At 41.8% G+C, this 25,809-nt stretch overlaps 1 protein-coding gene across 2 annotated transcripts in view; it reads left to right on the top strand.

Moving 5' to 3' along the window:
• The first annotated feature begins 325 nt into the window (after positions 1–325).
• dapk1 (death-associated protein kinase 1) overlaps positions 326–25,809 on the top strand; it is a 119,385-nt gene continuing 93,901 nt past the window's right edge. For both annotated transcript variants that reach the window (XM_078170513.1, XM_033619284.2), the window contains exons 1-2: positions 326–465; positions 1,111–1,317. In XM_078170513.1, the coding sequence (XP_078026639.1) occupies positions 1,214–1,317 (104 nt within the window). In that variant the 5' untranslated portion in view covers positions 326–465; positions 1,111–1,213. The remainder of the gene's footprint in view (positions 466–1,110; positions 1,318–25,809) is intronic.

The following is a 25,809-nucleotide window of genomic DNA, read 5'->3' as shown; positions in this document are numbered from 1 at the left end:
AAGTGAAAGCTCTGCTGCCCTCCTGCGACCGATGCAGCTCCTCTAATTGGGATACAACGGTGCTACGTTTATAACACGTAGAAATACCGGCATTACAGCTTCAGCGTTGAAAAAGACCGTTTTGATACAATTTATGGAGGCCAGCAACCACCCGTTTCTTTTAGAGTATATGTGATATAAAACAATACAACTACTAGTTTTATTTGTCATCTGTGATAGCCTTGGTTGGCATTGTTTGTCAAATGATGAAACCGATAGAATTATAGTTGAGTCCATCGTATGGTGTCCCAACTTCCCATAGCCAGTGAACGCAGCACCAGGACCAGACTGCCTTACATTGTTAACGTTGATTTCTCCCGTTCAGCCAGCATTTTTGTCTTCCGTGAGCCAAACCGGGACCACAGCCTCCCACAAAACACATGAAATCACGGCTACGTTTGGCAGCGGGACCCACACCGGCACACGGTAAGATACTTTACGGTGAATTCATTCAATTTGAGTCAGTTGTCGGGCTCAAGACGGAGCCAGTAACGCTCCTTAATACAAGCTAATGTCCACGATTCTGAATATTTCATATTACAGGGGCGAGTCATGGTTTTAATTCAGGTAAAGCTGAGCTGTTTGGCTTTTATTTTTGTTTTTAGAAGACAGGAGTTTTTAAGAGCACAGTTAGGCTGTGTTAAACACCTGTCCGGGTCCACTCTGGTCATTATTTAAGGAGATATGACTTTACTCAGCAGTCATTTTTTTCTTGCAGGACTGAGGAAGGAAGGAAGCTAGCGTGTTTCCCATGGCTACACCAAGCTTTCATGGGGGGTTATTTGCATTTCTAGCCAGCCGGTGTTGATATATGTGTGCTTATATGACTATTATCTGTAAAGCTGGCAGCTGTTATAGCCCAATAATTCAAACAGTTGCCCGGGAAAATAATAGAGATAGTCGGGACCGGAGAGGAGAGATCAGCTCCAGGAGTCGTGACGTCGCCCCGGAGGTGCAGGTTCATTGCTCCGTCACTTTGGTCTCCTTTTGTTGATTGAACGCCCACCTCCTCCTCAGTCATACTCGAGGTTTAATGTCTCTCCTCTCTCATCTGTTGATTTTGCTCTGGAGGCTCTAACATGAGGAGGACTGCTGGCTGTAACCCTGCCCACACCGGAGGCTGCTGCTGAGGATGGTGCCGCTGTGAAGAGCCGCTGAACCCGTTTCGGAGGACATGCCTGCGGTCGGGGGGAAAGGAAAGAAGTGCCTGGACAACATGACTGTTTTCAACCAAGAAAATGTTGAGGATTATTACGAGATTGGAGACGAGCTGGGGAGGTAAGTTTTATTTATTAGGGTCTGGTCTTATTTTTTTAATGCGTATGAACTTCTCCTTTTTTATGGCAGAGGTGTGAGAGAGGGAGGGTGGGGGAAACACCTTAGTGTCATCTCTTAATTTGTATGATTATATTCAGAATGTTAACTCAACCATCCAGTGTACAAAGAGTAGTCCTTAATGTATGTTTCCATGCCATGCTGCACTCACACCTCTGCATACAGGTAGTCCTTAAATACTGCCACCAATGCATGCTCAAATCTATATGATTAGACTATATTTAGCATTTTAATTCATGTGTCCACAGTGTGCATGTAGTCCTAAATGTGTTTACGTGCCATGCTGCACCTACAGCTACAACTCTGCATACAGATAGTCCATCTGCTTAAATTAGTATGATAATATTTTGCATTTTACTTCTTCTAATATTCATATAATAGTCCTAAATATATGTTTTCATGCTGCACCTACAGCTCTGCATACAGATAGTTCATACACCTACATTTATATATTTATTATTCCACCTGAAGTGTTCATATTATTGTCTCAAGTATGTTTCCATGCAGTGCTGCATCTACGACTCTGCATACAGATGGTCCATATGCTTAAAATAGTATGATAATATTTTGCATTTGAACCCCTCTGTCTGAGGTGTTCATGCTGCATCTACGACTCTGCATACAGATAGTTCATACACCTAAATTTATATGATTATATTTCTCATTTCAACCAATCCATCCATATTATTGTCCTGAATATGTTCCCATGCCATGCTGCATCTACAACTCTGCATGTAGATAGCTTATGTACTTAAATTCATATGATTATGTTAAATGTTAAATTTTTAAGCCATCTATCTGAAGTGTCCATATAATAGTTCTAAATATATGCTCCATGCTGCTCCTACAACTCTGCATACAGGTAGTCCATGAACACCTGCACTTATGCATGCTCAAATTTATCATTACGCTGTATGTAGCATTTTAACCCATCTATCCACAGCTCATGTAGTCATAAATGTGTTAATGTACCATGCTGCACTCACAGCTCTGCATACAGTTCGTTCATTCACCTAAATTTATATGATTATATTTCCCATTTCAACCAATCCATCCAAAGTGTGCATATAATAGTCCTCTATATATGTTTTCATGCCGTGCTGCAGCTACACTTCTGCATACAAATAGTCCGTATGCTCAAATGTATATGATTATATTTATCGTTTTAACCATTCCATCCTAAGTGTTCTTATAATAGATATGTTTCCATGCTGCACTCACAACATGGCATATACATTAAACACTAATGCACGCTCTCACTCATGCATGCACACATACTATCCCTGTGAGCAGTCCCCAGGACACGCACCACCCCCCCTTACTGCCAGTGCGTCTGATTAATGCAGTCCATAATGCATCATTGTCAGTGATGAAGAGGTTAGTGTCTGTTACTGTTGCTGCCTCTTCCTAGAGATTTATTGCAGGAGGGAGCGTTGTACGCCTTTACAGGGAGAGGATTTACATCGTGGCACAGGCTGCTTTCATTTCATCCATGCTGTGTTTGGTCAAAGGTGAACGCTTGACAGCGGGGATAAACAGGTTGAATGTAGATGTAACAGTTTGCCGAGACAGGTGTTGTGGTTCTTCAGGGTGTTTTTTTTTTGTCTGTAAAGTTGTTTAAATGACAAAACGGCATGGTCACAATAAGGCTGAAGAGCAGCTGATATCCTTGCTGTCCTGTTAAACATGAAACCACTGTATCAAAACTGGTGACTGTCTTGTTTTAAGCTTACTTTAACTGCTGCATGGATTAAAATCTACATTATGTTATAGTAAAAGTAGAAATAACTCAAGTCAGAGTGTGTTTATCCTCTCGGTGGATCGCAGATGGCTTCTCAAATGACTGTCAGAAACATGGAAATGGATCTCCGTGAGTTTCTGGTTATCAAAGCGACACATGTACTCCGTGTTGGTAATAATCAAGCAATTGTTATCTGCTCTCCGGGGCCTGTCTGGCAACACTGCCTCTCCTATTAGTGCTCACCTTCCAGCACTGTGGGGGAGAGCTGAAGTTGCTGTAGCTGCTCCACTATGCTACTTTGGTAATAGAGACGATTGGGGAGCTTTATGTAATGGGATTGAATTTCTGGCTGGAGGTAAAGACACGGCTCTGTGAGTGTGATAGTCTCATTTGGTTGTCGCTCCAACACCAGGATCCATTCTCCGTTGTAGTTTGATTAGGAGAGAGGAGATTTGAAATTGGGTCGTCTGACATCATAGTGAGATAATAGTGGATTTTTTTAATATTTGGAGTTTTGAAAGATGATAAATATTGGCTTTTCTTATAATAAAGGCATCCATGCAAGCTCGTATTTTGATTGAGAGCAGCCCAGATAGAGTATTACACAAGTCTGTTTTTGAAAGGATTTCATTTCTTTATGAGAAAGAAGAATTACGTATGACTTGAGGGGGAGCTCAAGGCTGCTGCATGATATGAAATAATACATTTAGCTCAGCTTTTGATAGCCTGGTTAATCTATAAAACTCTGTGAACCTACTTTTGGAAATAAGTCCAATAATATCTTCTCTAGAACAGAAATGAATAATCCGTCAGTGGGAGGCATGTTTTGCATTGGCTAAAAATGGCATAATGCACCTTGTCTACAGCCAAAACGGGACACTGGGCCTTGAGCGTGTATTTAGAATTTTCTCCTAGAGACACATAGACTGTAAAAATAATGGTCATAGCTACCGTGACGTCAGCTATTGGTTTGTGGACTCAAATTTTGAAGCAGTCAGCACCTGGATTTTTGGAGCCAGATGTGACCACATTTGGGTGAAAGGCTGGCACTGTGGAGGAGCAAGGAGCGAGGGGTGGATCTGACTAAGAATACGAGAAGACAATTGGGAGACAGCCTGTCATAAAAAGCGTCCCACCCTTAATTATGCATAACTTTTAATAAAATGGAAACCAGTGAGTTATATGAAAATTCACCCACAGTTCACAGTTGTCATGAATGTTGCAATTAGCTTTAAAGACCAAAACCATTTTTCCACCAGGCTGTAAACATGTTTATTTCTGCTTTAAAGGTGGGCATTTTAACATGGGTGTCTATGAGGTAGAGATGCACCGATCCAGCTTTTTCAGTTTCGATACCGATCCCGATGCTGTGGCTTTGAGTATTAGCCGATAACCAATACCGATCTGATACCATGGTTGACCTAAAAAGCTATATACCTTTACATGTAGAACAGAAAAGACTAGAGGCATCAGGCATTGATGACTACACAGTTCTTTCCTAAGATGAAATGAAACAAGATGAAACAGATTAATGCAATGATAAACTATTTATTTTAAGCAAAAATAAACAATTGTGCAACAGCAGTTGAAATAGTGTGAAATACCTCCACACAGCAGATTCTGTCCTTCGCTCCTTTTCCCATACCTGATCCATCTATTTTGATGATATCGGTGCCGATATTCGATCCAGATATCAGATTGGTGCATCCCTGCTATGAGGACTTTCTGGCTTTTGGAGCCGCCTCATGTAGCCATTCAAGGAACTGCAGCTTTTGGCACTTCTGTGTTGGCTTCATTTGCCAAACCCGGAGGTTGCTGCTCGGCAAGACTGTTTTTTAGCGTCAAACTTCATGCCAAACATCCCATCTTTATTTCTCTCACAGTACGACTGGACTTTGATGACACAAAGTTGACAGCTGTATTCATATTTATGGTTGTTTTGGATCCCCAAATACGACATCAGACACTGCTAGATGTCTTCTCTTTTAATTAGAGCTGCCCAGTATTGCCCATCAGTTTTCCATCGTCATGGTGATGTAAACCTGCGCAATAGACACATCACAAAAGACTGCGATATTGCACTTTGAATTTCGTAACGTCTTATGTAATCTGTCTGTACTGTAGGGGCTACATTGATGCACGCCATGCTGTTAACTCTCTGGCCAGTCAGACAGTGCCCTCGCCAGAAGGCAAAGTCTGATCGATCAGAATCTGTATGCATGCGAGGGAGGTTTATTAAACTAATGCTGCTGCACTGCTTTGCATGGTTGGAGGAAAGTGTGACAAGATGAGTGCAGACAAAAGTGCAATTCCAAAGAGGAACTGGTACCTAAAAAAAATAGCACGTCAGCCGTCTGGCAATATTTTGGTTACAGAAGAGACAGGTAATGTGCAAGTAATATTGTTATGGCAATATTCAGTGCATATTCTTCATATCATGCAGCCCTTGTTTTCCTTAGCAGGACTAAAGGCTTCTTTTAACTTTTGGGTAATATTTTAATGAGTGAAACCCCAATTGGACGAGGAACAGGTGGCCTTATATAGCAGTTTGAGGACTTTGCTTATGCCAATGATCAAAACTCAGCAATGGAAATTGATAGCAGTGTTGTGCATTTAGGACAGTTTGCTAAATCTGACTCTTTTGTACACTGTGATAATTTTTTTTAAATGACTATGAATATCGTGCTGTGTTCCCAAACATTTTTTTACCATGCATTAACTTGGATGAACTTTGGGATAAACCAGTTAGTTCTTGATGAAAGCTGGTGAGTCTGTCTATTCATTGGCTAGATAACAGTGGCATGACCTGCACTGTAATGCCTTGCACGCTTAAAGACAGAGAGGCTTTTGATGTGACTGTACTCCAGGCTGCAGAGTCTGGCTGGAATTGAGCGGAGGCCCATTTGGTTTGGCAAAATGGGAAATCATCCAAGCAGGGACTTTATCCATTCACTGAAACTGACACCGCCTGCTTTTGGTGTGTGCATGCATAGTGACACTGAAGCCTGGTGAAGCTGAGCATCTAAGCTTCATTAGTGTCTAGCTCCAGTGAACATGCAAGCAGTATAATGAGGAGGAGGGTGTGTGGAAGAAGCAACGCAGCTGCATAAATACAACCAGAGGAGATGTGTGGAGCTCCTTTGAGGGTGAAGTGTGCAGCCTGAAGGGTATTTCCAGCCCTTGGAATCACCTGCTAAAGCTAAAGTCTTCCCTATCCAAAATGATTGATTCTTTAGACCATGATTTAACCGCCCTATGACCTTGACCAGTCTTTCTCAGCCCTGTCAGTATGGTGTGTGTGCTAATGTCGGATAACTAGACAGATTTTTACCAGCCCTCTAGAGGTGCACAAGGCAGCTTGGAGAACTGGAATTATTAGAAGTGCAAAACGAACTGTCGTTCAGGGAATTGCTGGAGTCACAGCGGGTTAGCTGTTGAGCCTCCAGGCGAAGCATCAAGTTGTTACCTGCAGAGCTGCATTAAAGAAAGTGTGATAATCCCGGGCAAATGCATCGGTTATCAAATTCTCTCTTTTGAACCTCATCCAAAAAATGGCCAGCTAGTGTGTAATTCCAGCTGTGTTTTAAAGGGCTCCTGATAGAAATTGCCACCGCTGCTGCTCTCCTTCCAACCCCTTCTCTCGAATCAGCCAAGCACTGACCACATCTGTGCTCGCTTGGTCTCTAATTGCCTCACAGATTGGCAGAAAATTCTCACTTTAGGCTTGAGATCAGCGGGGGATTACTGAAGACATCATGGTAACTGGCATCTTAACGGGTCTCCTATTTGATACCTCCTTAAAATGATGGTTAAGTGAGGGGAGAAGCATCGTTGAAGCATTTGAGGGTTTCATAGCAGTGGTGTGTGGCCTGGCTGTCAAACTGCAGGGATAAAAACACACTCTATCAGGGCTTAAGGTCTCTTCAGCCTGCAGTCGAAGAATAGCAGCACATCGAAGGGCATGTTTTATTTTCCCCAACTGGCTCTTGTTCCTAATATTTGTTAAATAGTTCAATACATTGTGCTGAAGCTATCTGATTGAGTTAGCTGGACAATGATAAGACGTTTTGAGGATGTCAACCTGGGATCTGGGAAGCATCTTCTTTCACCATTTCATAGACCAAACAATTCATTTATTATTTAAAGGGATGCTTTAACCAGCTTGTATTATAACAATGTGCGTAGTATGAAATGAACAAAGTACTCAAAGTGCTCAGCTCCCAGTTCAGATCTGTCGGATGAAATGTTTCTTGCTCTAGAGCTGTTGCTCGAACTACAGATTGTGTTTCTGCATTAAGACACTAAGGGCCCGTCCCAATACCCCCCCTTGGCCCTACCCCTACATTTGCACGTTCCCGTGAGGGGTAGGGGTGTCCCAATTCCTTTTTGTGTGTAGGGGTAGGGGGCATTATGAGGGGTAGTGGGTATGAAACTAGCCCTTTGGAGTAAGGGATTTCAGATGCTGACTTGCCAGCGAGGGGTAGACGTCACCATGGCTACCTCCGAGCAAGAGACGGGGAGTTCATACATAGCTAACGTTACCGTCATCAGGTTGCTTGTTAGCTAGCTAGCTAGCTCGCACTATCTGGCGTCTGTCATCTGTCCTGTTCTGCAAAATTGTCGGATTTTTCACATTACGATAACACGCCAGCTAGCTAACAGAAGTCGTTCATCAAACGAAGCATGATGAATACAGCAAATGCGATACGTAGGATGAACTCAACCAGAGACTCCATTGTAGATGCCGCTTGGAAATGTAGATGGCTCGCAGCTTCCTGTTTAAAATAGTTATGTTTGCGTGAACATAACAGACGCGTGACGTAGTGAGTGGTGTCCCAGTTCCTAGGGAAAGATTTCAACCCCTACCCCTTGTTGCTTCATTTCGAGGGCTAAGGGGTAGTGGGCAAGGGGGGTATTGGGATTGGGCCAAAGACTATAGAAGTGGATTGAGAGGGAGCTGTCCCTCTCTGTCTTTTTAACTTGACCAAAAGGTAACACTAGACAGTGCCGATCCATTATAAACCAAGATTCTGTTACTGTATTGCCTATTTCTCACCTTAAATGTCTTCAGAAACATATTTTTGTGCACAGGAAGTGGGCACCATAGTGTTTCCTGTATTGTGTAAACGGAGACTGATAAAGATTCTGTTACTGTGTTGCCTATTTCTCCCCGAAAATGTTTACGGAAACATATTTTAGCTTACTGTTTAGCTGATCACCATATTGTTTTCGGACAGGCAGCTTACATAACGTCACCCACCAGCGGGAACATTTATTGGTCTGTTGTGGTGCAGTGCATTTTGGTAGTTGTAGGTTTTCTACTTCTTAAAAAAAAGCAAAAGCCAGAGCCTTTTCCTTTGTATTCTGTTGTCATGTAGCATCAATTTAAAAAGTTTTTGTGTTTTCCTTTTGCAAAGACAGCCTCATTTTATGAAATACTTAAAAAAAAAAAAATCCCTAATATATCTATGTATAACTAATTTCATGCCAATGAAGATTCAGTGTTTACCCGAGCATTTTATCACCATGAGTGCTTTTAAAAACGTCTTTTCCACAATAATTTGACAGAAAACCTAATTAGATTCTAATGTGGCCAAGCAGGTCTCAGGTGACTCCCTGCTGTTGTTTGGGGAAGGGGGAAATCTGGGACACCATACAGGCTTTACAATCAAGGGTATTTTTTCATTGCTGTCAAAAGGAGAGAAACCCCCATCACGTCAGTAGTAGACGACACTGCCAGGACGATATCTGATCTTCCATACGAGGGTTCTATCAGTCTAGAATATCAGCAAACCTTTATATTGGTCTGACCACAGCATGCTGGGTTCTTCTTCTTCAGCAAAACAGAGCAGTATCCAAGTCTGCATGAAAAAAAAACAAGCTGTTGGGTCATGTGAGTTGAGTTCAGTTTTTTTTTTTTCCAGTTTCCATGTTGTCATTTGTTTGGAGACCCACTGACTCAGCTGCTTTCCGGCTGACTTGGAGAGAGAAAGATGAATTAAGACATTCGCTGACTGTGGAATATATTTGGTCTGTGCCTTTCATCTGGTCCACAGGGCTGTTTTACACTTTGCATATTTTTGCAGTGCTCGGCCTCTATCATTAGTCTACATTAATCTGACTGCTGCGTGGCTCTCTACCAATTGGCCCTCCTTTTGTGTCTATGGTGTGTGTGTGTGTGTGCGTGTGTGTCTGGAATTATGGCTGCCATTCGTAGAGGAGGAGGGGTTGCTGTATTTCACCCGAGATTCTGCAATGCAAATGAACATAAAAAGCATAAAACTGGGTCTACGTTCGGGTTTTTCCTCTGTGAAAATCACCCCAAAGACACATTTCTATGAATACAAAATAGGATTATATGCAAGACATTCACATGTGCTCCCGCATTAAATGGCGATATAATTCAAAACTTCTTTTCCCCTCAAGAAACTGCTTGTCTTTATGCAGACTATTAAAAATAAATCTACAGAATATTCACTAAAGCAAATTGTGACATCTTTTTTTTTCGAACACAACCAGCACCGGCTAATGCCATGCATACACTCCATGCAGACTGTGCCCCAGCTACTGACCTAGATTTACCCCCCTACCCTGGATTGCATTATTGGGTGGAGGGGCAGTCTGGGTAGCAGGAGTGTCCTTGATGAGGCCTGCCACTCACTCACTCACCCACCCCCCTCGACTCCAGGGAGCCACAGCGCTGTCACATAAATGCAGTGTTGCCTCTTTTTGAGTCCAAGGATTTGGCTTTAAGTACGTTAGTTTCGGTTATTAATTATGTTTATGACAGCCTTGATTTGAGGAAGTTGTATAATGATGGACACTGAGGAAAAAAGGAAATGCAGAGTTTACACAATGTGACTGAATTATGTCATCGCACTTCCTATTTTTCTCAGTTGAATTAAACAGTTGTAATCTGTTAGGTTTGTCATCTTTTGGCTTTTTCAATACAAGTATTTGAGTATTCGTTCCTCAGTCAACTGAGAGATCATTGACTGATGATTCGAATCCTTGACTTTCAGAGGGCGGCCCTCAAAGCTTGCCTATTAAGGCCCAGACACACCAAAACCAACTTCAGGGAACTGGTGACAACGAAGGCCCCCTTCTGCGTCGCCTGACGTAGCTGTGTCTTGCCAAAAAGTTGCGCTTGACCACACCACAAAGACTACAGCCAATGGTCAACTAGCATACATGTCCTGCGCCTGCACTGCAGATGGTGGTAGTCTGCAATCTTCATTCAAAAAGGGAAACTGGAAGACTGTCTTGCCGCTAGTTAGCACATTAACAACACAATCCACTGTTGAAAGAACGGAGCATATTTACTGTCCGCCAATGAACAATAACACAAACCATCATGAAACGTTTCTGTGAAAGAGCTCAATGGCTAAAGAAAAATAATCTTACCTTATGTAACACTCCCTCTTGACTTTAGCTATTTGTTTACTTTCCTGACTTCTGTTTCTCTTCTTGTGCGCCAATCAGAGTGGTTTCATTCACCAATGGGCTCCAATGTCACCGATGCGGTTTCACATGCTGAATTTGCCAAAAAAAAATATGGGAGCTGATGAGGGGCAAACGTGCAGGACACATTGCACCGACCAGGGCAACAGGCACTCATTGAAGGCCCAGCATTGACGAATGGCCGACTGTTGGCTGGTTCGTTGGATGGAAAATCCTGTTGCTCATCGGTGGCGATTAGCTTTAAATTTCTGCTGTAATTTAGCAGTGATCTCATCATACTGAAGATGACGACAGATAACAGCCCAGTATTTATTGTTGGCATCAGGTGTGAAGTCAAGAGGTCAAACTCAGAATTGATAACATGGAAGGACGCCATTGATACCAGTCGTAGTAGGATAATATAACAAGGCATATCTTTCCTTGGTCACCACCTTCCAGTGTGTATTTACATTTTAGTCATTTAGTCTGACACACTTATCTACAACTGAGCGCAAAGGCACACTATGCTTCAGTCTGTATTGCCAACATTTTGCAGCAGTAGTAAAGAGTATGTGTCAGAGAGGCATGATGATATTCCTGTGACTTCAAGATCATCATTTAAGAGATGAAAATAAAAATAAGGAAAGAGCAGAAGCAGAAATGGTGCAGAAGTAGAAGTGCTGGCAGACAGTAGACTACTCCTGCAGGGTTCAGATTTCAATTCAGATTTTCTTCCCTTTCTTGCTCTCTCTGCCGATGTCTCGAAGGCCAGTCTGTCCATCTCTGTCTGGATGACTTAAGCCTTGTGATCGTTCCAGTCAGACTCCTCAAATTGCGGTCAGCTCACAAGTCCAATAGAAATCTGACTCACTTGGAATGTCCTCGAGGAGCGTAATGAGTTATTTTCAATTAATCTCTACAGTCAATGGAGGATAATTGGATCCCTGCCAACTGTGTTAGCGGGTGAATGGCAGGGGTGTCATGCTCCGTGTGTGTGTGTGTGTGTGTGTGTGTGTGTTGAGGGGGGGGCGTAGAGGGAGCTACAGCCCTTTGTGGTCAATTAGGAGAGATCTGCAAGCAGTCAAGCGCAGAAACGGAGGGGCTATAATCATCAGGGAAAGACAACTTTCCCCCTTTTCTATCTTTCATCCTCCTTGTGTTGCTTTTGCACTCTTGCTAATGCTCTGTCACACACTCTTCTCACCTAACATCAACAATAATGAGTCGGATGACTGTACATAAGTAAACATGGAGCCTTTTAGTCCCAGATAAGTTGACAGTGGAATAGCTGATCAGGAAAAAATGGTGAGAAATCTAGTCTGTTTGAACAGGGTGGTGTAAACATTTTATATTGCATTCAAAAGGTGTGTTTGTTATGTAACACTCCTCCTTTCAATTTTTTTGGAATATCTATTCTGTTGTTACACACGCTCGCCCACGTGAATCGAAGACATTTCTCTGGGATGATGTCAGACTATATTTACTTGCAAACATGATGCAGTACCAGTGATATTGCACCATTAAACCTGATTTCATAACTTAAAGTAATGTCCAGATAAATATAAACCAATACAAAACAGTATGTACTTTGCTGTTTTCTGTTTTTTTTTGGCTGTCTTTCCCCAAAAAAGATGAGAGGCAACAGAGTGTTTGTGTTGAATAGTCATAAAAAGTACTGGGCAGGTAGCATGAGCTGTGAAAGCCACTGTAGCTGAGCAAAGAGCACAAAAATTGACAATGAAATAGTCATGGCACCTTGGACAGGACCAGAGCTTTGTCTGTAGGAGGTTGGATGTGTACTGTGTGTGTTCTTGTCTGTATGGATACATCAGAGAATCCTTGTTATGGGATGTTGAAGACAAAATGTCAAAGTGGTGGTCATCTGTCAACGGGCATACAGGCAAACTTGTCAGTGAGTTCATGCAGGTAGTCAGGACATCAAGACGTATGCAGCTCTAAGCTCAGTATACTTGTACACATCCTCCTGATGTCCCACTGCATGTTTTATTTCCAGGGAATGGACGCCTACACAGCTTCCACACATGCACCTTTAAAGTGCATGAATTCTGACACACATTGTAAGAAGTTTTGTGCACTCACTATTTTTTAAAATCTTCATCGTAACACGTTATAAAGGCTTTTGTTGCCTCTATGCTCTGATGGATTCTTTTTTGCGTGGGCTTATTTGTGCCCAGGATAATTTGAAGCACTGTGAGCAAAATGTCATCAGCCCCCAGAGGGATTAAAGATCATTTCTGAAAAATACTCTTGAGGGTTTAACATATGACTGTTATATTAAGTAAAGCCTCAGTCTGGCTCAAGCCTGCCTGGCTGCAGCAGTGCTGACTGAATGACTTGACTGCTTGCTGTCTGGTTGTTTCAAGAAACTACAGCAGGGTAAAAGCCTGAGTTTCTAATCATGAGCTCATGTGAACAACAGGAGCTGTACTGAGCAGCAGGTTTTAGCCAAGCCTCAAAAAAGTCATATAAGAATTGGGATGATAGTTATAATTTCAACTCCTATGTGTGATCTTGAAACATGGCAGTCTCACAGTTAGTTGCTGAGGTGTTTCTCTAAGAGTTCTGCTGCTCCGTCAGGTTGTAAAGTCAGTTTGCAGTATTCCTTGTCTTTGTTTGGCACAAGTGTCCAGATTTGTTGACAGTATACATCACCTGTTTTGTCTTTGACAAAAAGTTAGCGTTGCCCTGTCTGGGACTGTCTCATCCACTTGATGGCCAAGCAGTTCTTTAAGTAGCCAGTAGTTTCAGTCTGACTTTTGATAGAATGTTATCAATGTTATGAAAACGAAAGCATGAGGTGTGTTCAGCCAGCACACCCAGTCATGTTACTTACCTACTTCTCTTAGCAGCTTCTAATTTTATTGTCAAGGAAATCACACCGCTCGGTAACTCGTCGCTTCCAATTATTTCAATTTGAGGAAGGCAGCAGAGGGGAGGTGGTTTCAAACAAGATAGTAGGTGTATGAGGTGGTTGCTGCCCTCGTGAATGTGCACAGATTTTGCTCTGGTGTGCAGAGTTCACCGTGTTGAGCTGCTGGTGGTAGCCACCTGGCTTTGGCTAGTCAAAGAGAAGGGAGTGGGTATTGTGGAAGCAGAAGAATGAGAGGGTTGCTGTCTGAATATCTGGGGTTGAACAACACGGTGCTAGCAACTTATGAGGACAACCAGACGAAGACCAGGCCTGGGATAACATTTCCGGCAAACTTAAGATGACAGTTAAATTGCCCAAATATCTTTGGTAATTTCAGTGATTTCTGTTGTCTTTCTACCGTTTATTTACACGATGCAAAAGTAGCTTGTACTTCCGCCAGTTACATTCACCAAAGCATCTACCTGTCATTGCAGCCCTGGATTGTAGCAGCAGCAGCAGCAGCAGCAGCCACCTTTAAAAACTGTCTTGCAGGTAGGCAGTTGTTGGGGCGGTTGTTGGGGAGGTTGTTGGGGAGGTTGCTGTGCGGCGATGTAAAGACTAAGACTTTACTTTTTTTTCACCTGTGTTTCCTTGTGTACCAGTCGATCTATGGATGAGAGAAGCAGCTACTTGTGTATGAAAATAAACTTTAAGACCCAGCACAATGGGCGGCTAGGTTTTACTTTCACTGTGCCTGACGTTCTGCTCCTCCGTCTGTGCCCACAGTACTCTCTGCCCTGTGAGAATGTGGACGAATGAATAACCGAACAGCATAAATATTCCAACAGCGCACCTATTGAACTATCCAGCGTGGCAGTAGATGTTTTAATCGTGGCGGGCCACCCCAAATAAATGAATGTGTGGGAAAGCCTGCACCAGCATCGAGGCTTGAAGGCCTTAAAATGGTCCATGCTAGTGTGCAAAAACAAATGACATGCATGGCCCAGCCAGCACAAATGCATGACCCTGCTCAGTATTACATACTATTACATACTATGCATTACATACTCAATATGCACTCCTGCCCTTTGCCGGGAATTCATTTAGCAAGTGCACCATGCACCTAAGTGAATGCTAAGAGTTTTATCGGCTGCTGTAGATTTTTGGATTTATCTTTTTCCTGCCCTCTCTCTTCCTCTGTCTCTGAGTCTGTACAGATTCATCACGCAGCTAGTTTCAATACTGCTTAATGGTCACTAACATTGAATTATATCATACATCATATTAACAGATATACAAATAAAATCTATGAACTTTGGGAGCATTTTAAAGCACAGTTTTTGGTCCTGATAATCCTCACACAGTTTGATGCCAAACATTTTCTGTTGCTTGTTTCTATGTGGATCATTGTTGTCGTTCTGAGTTGCCTTGGCAATATTCACACTCACACAGTCTGTTATGTTTGGTTTCCTTGAAGGTCCTCTCCTTGAAGAGCAACCTTCTGTGTTGTCTGTGATGTGTTTCTGCTTCGAGATAGTCAAAAGAAGGGGCAACGGCTTTCAAAACTCTGTTCAGTTTTAATTAGTGTCAACAAGGTCAGACTGGAGGTGAGGAAATTCAACTCTGTTAATCACACAGTCATTACCACAAATTATAAAGCACAGTCATAATTTAGCATTTGAATGTCATTTCCAGCCTACTCATTTTATAGATTGTCTCATAACAACAGGGTCACATCAGCACAGAGTCATTGCTAAACCCACAAAACCAGTCTGTGTGCCTGCTGAGTTTTCCTGAGTCATGACAGAGTTAACCACCTCGAAACTGCCTGAATGTCAGTTTCACCAGCCGTATAGGGGCCCTGTTTTAAAGAGCGAGCACAAAATAAAACAGGAGACGATGGATGGAGCAGCTGAAGCACCAGCAGCCCCCCTCCTCACCTTCTGCCACCATCTCCTTGGTTGTCAGAACAACGGTCTTGCACTTCTCTCAATTTGTATGCACAACCTGGTATCAAGCTGGTTTCTGTATGTGTGTGTCTCAGTCCTTCTGTTAAGCTAACTGATCACATTAGCATATACAGAAAACAGGTACAGCAATGGTTCTCCTTATTCTGTGGGCTTTCTGACAAACACTTAACCAACATAGCGAGATATCAGATTGAGTGCAAACCTTGTGTTGTTGTTGAGGTTAGCAGCAGAATTCAGAGGAGGCAAGATGAGTAGGTTTAAACTCAAAATATCAGTTTTGTTGTGCTGACAAAAATGGATCTGTGATGCTGAGTATTGACAACTGTCAGAGGTGTCCATTAAAGAAGTACTACACACGCAAAATGACCATACAGTATATATCAATCACTCACTGCATTTTACCTTGACTTTGTAAGGAAACCTGTGTCTCACATGCCTCCTCAGTGAATGGAGAATCCAAAAAAGGCCACCATTCTTCATGAACTGACAATGTTGACAATAGGCTTGGGCGGTATCTAATTTTTCATACCTTCCAAATATTTCACCAGGGTCTATGGTATGTGACAGTGTATGGCTTAGAGACCAGAGACCCCTGGTGTCATGTGGTGTCCACTACATACAATGAGTTTAGTAGAGAGAGGAGCACCTGTATCTTTGACAGTATTGAAAATTATACCGTCGGAATTTCTAAATACCGTAGTGTCCCGTAATATTGTGATACCGCCCCAACCTAGTTGACAACATTATATTTAAAACATGCTAGCACGAACAGTCTCATGCACGGCCGAGTAGTTTGCCTGGGCAAGGGTGTGCATTTGAACCATAGACTATAATATGATTGGATGTAGCTACCATGACGTCACCCATTTATTTGTGAACTGCTGTTTTGAAACCTCACGTTCATCATTTCGTCCTTCGCCATTTTGTTTTTGGGGAGCCAGAAGTAATCATGTTTGAACAAGAAGATGGAGCATTAGACAGTCCCTCCAGGATCCCGCGGCCAAAAACCCTTGAATTTGCGACCAATTTTGTCAAAAATTGCATTCAAAATGGCAGCATTATTATGTGATTTTTTTGTGGGATATTGCGGCAAATAAAAAAAATTGCGGCTAATGACAAAACGAGAACATGACATGGACTCCAATAATGTTGCAAAAAATCCTGAGTGAATATTGTAGTTCTCAAACCAGACAATGTGACTGTAAAATAACATGTAAGCTGCATCTTCTGTAAACATAACATTTTAATACATTCAGCACATATTGTATGCATTTAAACAGTGCAAATTCTTATGTCAATACAGAGCGTTCCTCCATACTGCAATGCCATTAGCACATTTGATGACGCGTCTGATGACGTTTCAAATGACGCTGACATTGCAACAACTTGCGGTCGGCTGGAAAATGCGGAAAAACACAGAAAAATTGCGGGACTTTTGAAAAATTGCAAGCCCCCGCAAATATTGCGGACTTTCGTTGAATTTGTGTTAATTATTGCGATCGCAAGATTTTCTGGAGGGAGTGATTAGAGCTGTGGAGGAGCGAAGAGTAGACTGTAGCAACGCCTCTCAAACAGCTGATCACTCGGCCGATCACTCCAACAGCCACACCTTTTAAATATGTGTAACTTTACGCCTCAGTAAAATGTAAATGGGTTTGTTATATTAAACTTCACCCTTCGAACAGTTGTCATGAATTTTGGAAGCTTCTTTTTTTTACCAGTCTGTAAACATGTTTATTTCTGCTGTAAAGTTGGACATTTTAACATGGGGTCTATGGGGATTAACTCACCTGTGGAGCCAGCCTCAAGTGGCCATTCGGCTAACTGCAGGCTGTGGCACTTCGACATTGGCCCCGTTTTTCAGCCCTGAAGTTTGCTGCTTGGATTGAACTCGACTAAAGCAGAGCTCGTATGCATGTGGTACTTGTGGGCGGAAGTAATTTAGTAAGGTTTTAGCGACAATGCATGTGTTTAGGAAATACTGAGCTACGACTGGATAAATTAAACTTGGATTATACTGCACAAGTTGTGTGAGAGCTGATGTTTTAGAGTAGTTTTGCTGTTGTTAAACACAGATCGTTATCAGTTCAATTCATGACAAATGTTTGCCTTTTTTGGATTCCCAGTTCACCATGCAGCAAAAGGTTTTCTTCACAAATTTAAGATAACACACGGCCAGTAATTGATATACATATGGTCATTTTGCAGCTGACATGTTCTGGTCTGGTCAAATTTCAAATTTTGTGTAGTTATGTTTTGGATGGATTGCCATGACATTTGATACCGACAGTTATGTTCCCAACTCCTCTGACTTTTCCTTTAGTGTCACCATTAGTTCAAAAATTTGTTTAATACTTTCATTGGTGACCATTAACATGTAGTGACATTCCCGTCAGCCTTAACTGTATTTTATGTTTAGTGCTAATCTGCAAAAATGGTGAACATGGTAAACACTGCACCTACTCAACATCAGCATGTGAGTTTGTAAGTACTGCTATGCCTTAGTACAGCCTCATAGAACTGATAGCTTGCCTGTAAAGTATTTTAGTCTGTTTTTTATTGAGACAAAGGTGGCATTTGAGGGTTTTTTTGTTTCTTTTGTTAAAAAAAGCAAATAAGGTATCATAAAGAGTATCACTATGGTATTGCTGGAGAAACATGGGTATTATGGGCACTAGTTTTGGAAATTGTCAAACCATTCCTAGGCCAAATTTGAGTTATATTGACTTGGACAGCAGCTAGTCAGTGACTGCATGATTTTACTCAGTGGCTTCATTGTTAGCTGTGTGTGAAATCTGCAGTGAAGTGTGTCCCACTCTGTCTAGAAGGATCCTAATCAATCCTACAAGAATATTAATATGGGTTTTGATATGTATCTGGTGCTCAATGCAGCTTCTTCAACCAACCAAGAATACAGATTAGAGATAATTACCAACTCCTGATCATTTATGAAATTAATTCTTGGCATGGCAATGGTCAGATTTACAGAGTATTTGCATAAATTACTGAATATTGTACGCCTCATCAGCTCATGTCATTGATTCACATTTTATGTTTTATGAGTCTTTCCCAGTTATCTCTGCATAATTAATTGATTTGCTAGGAGCGCTGTTAGAGGCGGCGCAGTCATTGTCTAGATGTGTATTTCTAAAACTACCACAGAGCTCATTTAAGGGTACCAGGATGATTATCTTTATATCCAAACAGTCCACATCTGTATCTCTGTAATTAAATGAACGCTGTTTCTGGGCTTCAGGAATTTGTTCAGGAGCTCTTGACAGTAAAAATGTTTGGGAACCATGGTGGCTGTAGATCATAACAAGTCTGAAGATGGTAAAAGAAACCTTTCACCTCTCTTTACCTCTAAGCACAATGTATCCATTGTTGGCGCTGCCTTAAAGCCCTGGAGCTGGGGGAGGTGAATGACATTCCTCTGACATGTTGAATGACTTTTCACTGTGGCTACTAGACAAGGGCAAACACTGCCTGCCTCTCATTTAGCTTTCTGTCAGTAATCTGTCTGTCAGTGCTGTCGCTTATAGTTTTTAAAGCTGCAACTGTGACTCCTCCCTCCCTCAGTTCACATGTTGCTGCTGGACTGTAGTGGGAAGAAGTCTGTACACCTGTAGAGAGTTGTCAAATGATAGAACGCCCCAACCATGTTGAAGGTCTTGACAACATTTATGACTCAGACATTTAAATATTAAACAAAAGCTGTGCTATTTTTAGCTGGAGACTGATTTTACTGATAACACTGATGCCTTTTGTAGTTTGATGTTAGTTTGTTGGCTAGCTAGTTTTAGGTTAACAGGTAATGTAGCATGAAGGATGTATTGTAGTGGTGTCCAGGTGGCTGAGCGGTCTGGTGGTATGGGGGAAAATATCCCAAAATGCATGGGCTTAAAACCAAAAATCAGTTTTAATGAATGAATAACCTTAAATCTTACGTTTTATCTGTATAAATCCTGCATTGTGAGAGCAGGGTTGGAGGCCTGAGAGTTCATATCTCCCTTATTCTCATTATATTTAATCCCTTTTTGACCATATGAATCAGCATTGTATCTTTTTGTTTGGTTTGTTTTTTCAATCTTCAATATTAGAGCTGCAACAATCAATCGATTTAGCCATCAGTTTTCAACGATTGTATTAATCACCAACTAATTTGATAATTGATAAATCAGTTTGAGAACTTCTTTTACAAAAAGCAAGTCAAAATTTTCTGATTCCAGCTTCTTAAATGTAAATATTTTGTGGCATCTTTACCCTTCTACGACAGTGAACTGAAAATCTGTTGGTAGTGGAAAAAAACACGGCATTTTCCATTGTCATTTTGACACTGACATGCTGTTCATTTTATATGCCCAACAACTAATTGATTAATAAAGAAAATAATCAACAAATTATTCAACAATGAAAATATCTGTTAGTTTCAGCTCAACAGTGCTCGTATGTTCATATACAATTTTTACTGTGCCTTTTTTCAGTAACCAGCTGATTGCTACAGCTCCACCACCGCCACTTTTTCTTTATCAGGTTTATCAGCAATGTCTCCTTTCTTTTCCTTTAAAATAGCACGTAATGTCTTTCACGTGCATTCAGAGCCCAAAGGGACATCTTCAAATTCCTCATTTCCTCAAGACATACAATTTATACATCATAAAAGGATAAAGCCCTCAGCAAATTTTCACTTTAGAGAGGCTGGAGCCAATAAACTATTGCCATTTGTGCTTAGAAAATGACTGAAATAATGTAGCATCAGTTATTGATTGATTAATTGAAACTGTTTCATGCTAACGCTGCTATGCATGTTTTTGTGAGTAAGGTATCCATTCCAAAAGGATGACTTTGTTTCTGTGATGTGATGGGCAGTCTGTGTGCTGCTTGTGTCTTCCCTATTAACGTGTCTCATTTGAAATAATGTGGAAATATGTGGTGTAAAACAGGAACTTGAGGTCTTCCAGTGTAGCTCAGACATAGTTTCGCCATGCAAACCAAAGCTATTGGTGTCCCTTGCCTTGGCATTCTTTGTATGAATTAACTTGAAAGGAATTGGGGTCAGAAAAAAAAACTCTGTCAGGACATCCTGACAAAATCCATATCTATACACAAACACACTCTCACACACACGCTGTCTAAGGCCACCCAGGATTATCTACCACACTCTTCCTTCCTCCAACCAGCGCTGGTTCCTCTGCTCAGCCTCTGAATCCTGTTGCCATGGTTACCCTTCCGCTGTACACAATGGCATGGTGGTGTTGCATAATGTTTTTCTGCCGGTGCAGTTTGTGGCCCACACTACAGCTGAGTGGGCAGGGAGCACTCCGAGCCGCCCTCCCACACTTCGCTCCATGCTAATGAAAAGCTTGGCCTCACCGGGGAGTTTAACACTGAATCATATCGGACAGTAGAAAGCCTCAGAGCCTGTGGTTGCTGCCCTGCTGCAAAGGCAGCGTCCCTTTGGCTTCCAAGTCACTGGTTAGTTTGATACTCTGGTCTGAACCTGGTGGGACTGATGAAAAACATCAGTGTGGAGTCACATTAATGGTCACTGACTGATTTGTTTAAAGGCCTTGACTGTACCATCACCCATACAAGTCAACAAGCAGACATGTTTGCATATGTGTTGTTTTGTGTGTGGGCCATTGTTTCCCTGTGGGATTCTCAGTAAGTTTATTTTTAGGAGTTGGACAGATGTTTGCAGAGTTTTGATTTGGGCAGATCACAAGTTGTTCGTACCATAGACTAATATTTGTAATACCAGTACCAATATCAAAACAATGATGCATATGTTGCACTTACACGATAATGGATTAAGTATTTACCCTGTAAACCTCATCAGACACAATGCAGGAAAGCCGGAAATAGCTATGAACACTAGGCAAAAACTGTCAGTATTTATCAGCTTTATAATGTAGAGTTAAAACAATTAATAGTTAATCAACAAAATAGATAATGGATTTCATTGTTTGGGCCATTAGTAGTTAAAAATAGTAAAGAAATATTTATCTGTCTGTGGTTTCATCTTCTCCAGTGTGAAGATTTGCCTCTTTTGTAGTTAAGTCATCTTTGTTTATATAGTGCAGTATTACAAATGTGTCTCGAAGGGCTGTGAGTACAACACTCTCTGTCCTTAGAACCTCGATTGGATAAGGAAGACATCCCTTAGTTACTGTCTCAAGTGAGGGACTTCAAGTATCTCGCAGTCTTGTTCGCAAGTGAGGGGAGAATGGCACATGAGATGGATTTGGTGCGGCTTCTGCAGTGATGTGGGTGCTGTGCTGGACCGTCATGGTGAAGAGCCAGAAGGCGAAGCTAGCTTTCAATTTACTGGTCCATGTACGACCCAACCCTCACCTATGGTCATGAGCTCTGGGTAGTGACCGAAAGAATGAGATCGCAGATACAAGTGGCCGAAATGAGTTTCCTCTGTGGGGTGTCTGGGCTCAGCTGTAGAGAAAGGGTGAGGGGCTCGGACATCTGGAGGGAGCTCAGAGTAGAGCTGCTGCTCCTTCACATCAAAAGGGGTCAGTTGAGGTTGTTCGGGCATCTGATCAGGATCCTCCTGGGCGCCTCCTGTTAGAGGTGTTCTTGGCACATCCCACTGGTAGGAGGCCCTGGGGCAGACCCAGAACACACTGGAGGGATTACATATCTCATCTGGCCTGGGAACACCTTGGGGTCCTCCAGGAGGAGCTGGATTGCATTGCTGGGGAGTGGGATACTTCGCTTGGCCTGCTGCCAACGTGACCCGGCCCCCCAGGATGAGAAAATTCAAATAAAATGATTTAAATCAAATATATGTGGGTGTTGGACTGTGGGTTGGTCTTAACCAGATATTTAAAGTTCTCAACTTGAACTCTGGAAAACCTGGATGGTCTTTTTTCATTATTTCCTAACCTAAACAAGTAACTGACTAATCAAAAAATATGCAGATTATATTGGTTTTTGTTTGTTTTATTTTTTTTGCCTCATTGGATAGTTGACAGTGAAGAGGCAGACAGAAAACAAGGTGAGAGAAAGCCGTGTGGCATGCGACAGAAGTCTCCAGCTGGAGTCAAACCGGGGATGTGTGTTTAGGTGGTATGTCCCTCGACCATTTGGTTACTGGAGCGCTCCAGTTTTACTGGCCTGGAACAGTGTGCAGTATTGAACACATTGGTCTTATGTTTCAGAATAATCGATCAGTCTGTAAAAGTCAGAAAATAGTGACAAATATCTGTACCCTGTGAACAATTTCAGAGTTCTTCAGAGTGCTTGTTTTGTCCAACTAACAGTACAAAACAAAGTATATTCAGTTACACAAAGAAAAGAATCCTCACAGCATTTCTGTCAGTTGAGAATATTAAAAAGTTGCACTCAGCAGCCTGCTTTGTAGAGCACAGAATGGGAGGTATTACAGACTACTAATAAATAGTTTGTCAGCAGTATGTAGTTTCTGTTCTGGTTTTTTATCTGCTCTCTCATCTACACTTACCATTTCCTGTAGCACGTTTACGCCTAAGACGAATGTACAAATGTAGAGGAAGTGCTCAGAGCTGCATTATCTCCAGTTCTGGATGAATAGACTGATGTGGTGAATTTGGGCACTGACAAAGGATGGTGTGCAGCGCCCTGGGGCTTTATTCATCCCCCATGAGCCAAAGACAATTTAATTAACTGGAGAAGCAGAACTGTAATTGTAGTGACCGGGCATCTCACACAAAAGCAGAGATTGTTGGTTTCTTTCTTTTTGTGTGAAGCTGCGAATAAAAAAATATGCGTGACCCAAATTCACACCAGGGTAATATATGATTGGAAAGAAATGCTCTTATGGTTTTAGATTAAGATGGATTGAGTTGTTCAAGAATTCAGTTTGAAGCAAGAAAGGGACCAGATATCAAAGTTAAAAATCTTTGCAGGGATTTTTTGCAGTAAGGTAGTTAAACTGACAGTGAAATAACTCCACTTTAATGTGCGTCAGATTTTACCACTTTCACAGTCCTACTGCTCTCTTTCTCTCACTCTCACTCTCACTTTGCCTCTTGTTGCTGGGCTCCTAAGTGCCAAGCAATTTGGAAGTAATGCAGCAAAGATGGTTTTTATCCCCATGAAATATTAATCTCTGATTTGAAAGGCAAAATGCATCGTTGCACAGCGTGATGCACGTCCAAGGTTTATCGGAGGGCCTGTTTTTCCTTGGACTGTCATCCACACACTTGGCAGTCCTGTTTAAAATCTCAGGTACATCATCAAATAAATCCATAAAACCTGGCAGCCGCTGTGTTTTTCCATTACAGTGGACAGATGACTTTCAGTTTTGCTTCTTCTAAAGGTATGGAAACACTTAATGAGTCAAGGTTATTCCCTGCTAAGTGAGAAGTCAACAAATTAATGAATAACTAATGGCCTGGCTGACCTCAGTCTCTAAGTGCTAATTAAAGAGGAGTGCAGTTATAAATTCTAGTTTAGGTGAATAAACAATCATTACGGCTCACCTGTGTACCCACACTTATTAAAGTCGTAGCGCTCATAGTATTCATACTGTACATTCACACTTGTCTTGTGTGGTGTAAACATTAAAACATCACTTCATTTCATCAGAACATTCACAGTTTCTGTCCTTCACTTAATAAAACCGTCTTTTCCAGTGAGCAGTAATGAGGTTGCTAATTTTCTTTTGAACACACGTATTGATTTGCTGAGACTGGCTGTTGTTGGAGTACTGCAAACTTGGTGTGAGTGGGCAGCACATTCGAGCACTTCAGCCTGAAAGAAGTAGAATAAATGCAGTGCAGGCAGTTGAAAGAAAGGTTACATAGTGCTGTTATCTCCCTGTTTATTCCACTCACCAGGGACTCTGGGCTTTAGCATAAATCGCGGAGTAATGCGAAAATAAAATTGCAATTTTACCTGCTGCAGGAGGTCTTTTGGAGACCTTTGAAAAGCCTGCTGCACTTGACCGCTCTCTACCAGGTCGACATGGTGATGACTGATCCCATCAGCCAATCATTGGGCTGCATAAAAGCTGCTTTGTCACAAAGCTGATGGGGATGGAGACTCATGCCAGATTACAGCACCTCACTTTCATCAGATTTCTGCAACCTGAAACACAGACATGTATTTAATGACATCACATCCTTTTCAGTACAAAAGTATGTCAGACCGCAGAGCAGATTTAAAAGGCAGATGTGGGGCAGCAGCGTAGATTAGGTTTTTGCTGAGATTATCATCGTAGGATGCAAAAAAAATAGCATTAGTAGGTAAAGATGACAAAGAAGACGCTAATAAAATCACTTGTGTTTCATTATTTTTTCAGTGTTCTGTCTGATAATATTTTATTACTGTTTGTGGCAGGTCTTGGTTGGAAACATATAATCTAGAATTGATCAACCCAATCCCACAATAAATGTACATTTCTGCAAACCAAGGATATGTTACGTTACATTTGTACATTTTATATGTGAAACAAAACATTTCTTTACATTTTATAGTGAGGAATATGTTGTGTTTTTTTTTTTTTTTTTAAAGATATTTTTTGGGGGCATTTTCAGCCTTTAATGGATAGGACAGACAAGCGTGAAGGAAGAGAGAGAGGGAATGACATGCAGCAAAGGGCCACAGGCTGGAGTCGAACCCGGGCCGCTGCGGCAACAGTCTTGTACATGGGGCGCCTGCTCTACCACTAAGCCACCGACGCCCCATATGTTGTGTTTCTGCTTAAAATACCGGGCTTGGTTGCTAATAACATAGTTGAACAGGTCTGGAACACTCATCGCAAAATAGCAACTTTTGTCGCTACACGGCTCGACATTCCCAAACTCTCATTAGAAAAACAACCAATTTGTTGGTGCCTAACATCGGCCTGCTGCTGTCTGCTGCTGTCTCACCTAGGTGCCATACTGTCCACCATCCCCCTCCTCCTTCTGCTGAGAAACTCAACTCAAACATGTAATCTGAACTATGTCATATTTATGGAATGTACAAGTGGTAAATATTTGTGCAGAAACATACAGTGCCAACATTTTATTCTGGTGACTGGGCTGAAAAGACAGTGTTTTAAAGATTTACTTTGCTCTTGTGTCTTTATTCTTGTACTTCTCTAACAGGGGTGGGAATCTCCAGGCACCTCACGATTCGATTCAATTCCGATTCTGAAGGCAGCGATTTCGATTCTAAAACGATTCTCGATTCTAAAATAAGCCAATAAGAAAATTTACACTAGATGGCAAAAAAAGGAGGTGACCAAGGCACTCTTGAGGTCCAAAGATTAAAAAGCCTTTATTTGAAGTGGCTAATACACTGTAAAAGATAAAATGCACCTACGCGTTGCGCCACACAGCCTTCATCAGGGTGACAAATCAGTCATGAGGACACAGGTGAAAACTATATAGGTAATACCAGGAAGTGACATCATGAGCATATGAACAAACAGG

This window comes from Epinephelus lanceolatus, chromosome 9, assembly GCF_041903045.1.
Source record: "Epinephelus lanceolatus isolate andai-2023 chromosome 9, ASM4190304v1, whole genome shotgun sequence".
NCBI lineage: Eukaryota > Metazoa > Chordata > Actinopteri > Perciformes > Serranidae > Epinephelus > Epinephelus lanceolatus.
Note: the sequence above shows the minus strand (reverse complement) of the source record. Positions and strands in the feature narration are given on the sequence as shown.